At 62.5% G+C, this 2110-nt stretch overlaps 1 protein-coding gene across 1 annotated transcript; it reads right to left on the bottom strand.

Moving 5' to 3' along the window:
• Positions 1-705: 705 nt before the first annotated feature.
• On the bottom strand, positions 706-1770 carry DRAP1 (DR1 associated protein 1; the record flags this gene model as incomplete). The annotated part of the gene is made up of 3 exons (XM_057403200.1): positions 1614-1770; positions 1239-1358; positions 706-830 (listed from the first exon to the last, which is right to left on the bottom strand). Coding segments are annotated over exons 1-3 (262 nt in total), but the record flags the coding sequence as incomplete, so codon positions are not given.
• Between the last annotated feature and the right edge of the window lie 340 nt (positions 1771-2110).

Below are 2110 nucleotides of genomic sequence, written 5' to 3'. Positions count from 1 at the left end.
GGACCCCCCAAACCCCCTCAAGACCCCCCCCCCCCCAACACCTTCAAGACCCCCCCCAAACCCATCCAGGACCCCCCAAACCCCCCCAAGGCCCCCCCAAACCCATCCAGGACCCCCTAAAACCCCCCAGGACCCCCTCTAAACCCATCCAGGACCCCCTAAAACCCCCCAGGGCCCCCTCTAAACCCATCCAGGACCCCGAAAACCCCCTTGAAACCCATCCAGGACCCCCCCCCAAAACCCCCCTCCAGACCCCCCCCAACACTTTTAAGACCCCCCCAAACCCATTCAGGACCCCCCTAACACCTTCAAGACCCCCCCAAACCCATCCAGGACCCCTCGACCCCCCCCCAAGACCCCCCCCCAATCCCATCCAGGACCCCCCAACCTCCCCCGCAGGACCCCCTAAACCCCCTCAAGACCCCCCCTAACACCTTCAAGACCCCCCCAAACCCATCCAGGACCCCTCAACCCCCCTCTCAAGACCCCCCCAAACCCATCCAGGACCCCCCAACCCCCCCGCAGGACCCCCTAAACCCCCTCAAGACCCCCCCAAACACCTTCAAGAGCCCCCAAAACCCATCCAGGACCCCTCAACCTCCCCCCAAGACCCCCTAAACCCACCCAGGACCCCCCAAACCCCCTTAAAGCCCCCCCCAAACCCATCCACGACCCAACCCCTCCCCCAAGGACCCCCTCCACCACCTCCCATTTGGAATATTGGGGTGCCCCCCCCCACCTCCTGCTCCGTGTCCGTTCCTGACTGTTTGGGATCCTTCCCCTTCCCACCGGGGCCCCCGTTCTTCCGACCGGCTCCGGGGCGACGACCCCTGGAAGGACACCCCCCCCCCCCCCAAAGACATTGGGGACCCCCCATTGTAACCCACAGCACCCCAATGGAAAGGACCCAGGTATTGGAGACACCCCCCCCCCCCAAAGACATTGGGGACCCCCCATTGTAACCCACAGCACCCCAATGGAAAGGACCCAGGTATTGGAGACACCCCCCCCACTCCAAAGACATTGGGGACCCCCCATTGTAACCCACAGCACCCCAATGGAAAGGACCCAGGTATTGGAGACATCCCCCCCCCCCCCATGGGATCCAGTGGTTTGGGGATCCCCTCCCTGTACCCCATTCCCATAGGGAACCACTCTCTCATCGATGCCCCCCTTCCCTGTGGCACCCATATGGGGCTGTCAGGGGGGTCCCATATGTTGGGGGGGGTATCACCCACCTGCGGGGCCCCCTCTCCCCATCGCCATGGGGCTCCTCGCCTTCCCCCTGCATATCCGGCACCGCGGCCACCAAATCCTTAAGGAAATCGAACTGCTGCTCCAGCTCGATGCATTGCTTCCTATGGGACAAAAAAAAGGGGGGGGGGTATGTGGGTCAGCAGGCCACGCCCCCCAACATCAAACCACGCCCCATTCCCCTTAAGCTCCGCCCCCTTCTCTCCTATAAGGCTTAAAGAGGGAATGAGATAATCAAGGCATGGAGCGATGCGGATGCTCCTAAATGGGTCCTGAGCACCCCAAGGGCCTCCCCCCCCCTTAACAAATGGGGCCCAGGGACCCCAATGGGACCTGGGTGCTAAGGGGGGGGTGCTCACAGGTGGGACGTGGTCATGGTCTTGGCGTTGCGGGACTGGGTGACGTGACAGGCCTTCCGCAGCAGCGACTCCAGGAAGAGCTCCAGAGCCCGGGCTGGGGTGCTAAGGACCCCCACGGACACCCCCTGGCACCCATGGGTACCAATGGGCACCCATAGAATCGCATAAACCACGATGGACACCCATGAAGCCCTAGGGATCCCCAGAGCCACCTCCACATGGGCACCCATAGACCCCTACAGACCCCGCCATGGGCACCCATAGGCCCCCATAAACCCCAATGGACACCCATAAAACCCTAGGGATCCCTACAGACATCTCCCCCTGGGCACCCATAGACCCCGCCATGGGCACCCATAGACACCCATGGGCACCAATGGACACCCGTAAACCAATGGACCCCCATAAACCAATGGACCCCCATAAACCAATGGATCCCCATAAACCCTGATGGATACCCATAAAACCCTAGGGATCCCTACAGACACCTCCCCCTG

This window comes from Pezoporus wallicus, unplaced genomic scaffold (genome assembly GCF_028554395.1).
Source record: "Pezoporus wallicus isolate ANWC-B61680 ecotype Strahan unplaced genomic scaffold, APGP_CSIRO_Pwel_v1 contig_12400, whole genome shotgun sequence".
NCBI classification, from domain to species: domain Eukaryota; kingdom Metazoa; phylum Chordata; class Aves; order Psittaciformes; family Psittacidae; genus Pezoporus; species Pezoporus wallicus.
This window is presented reverse-complemented; position numbering and strand designations above follow the sequence as displayed.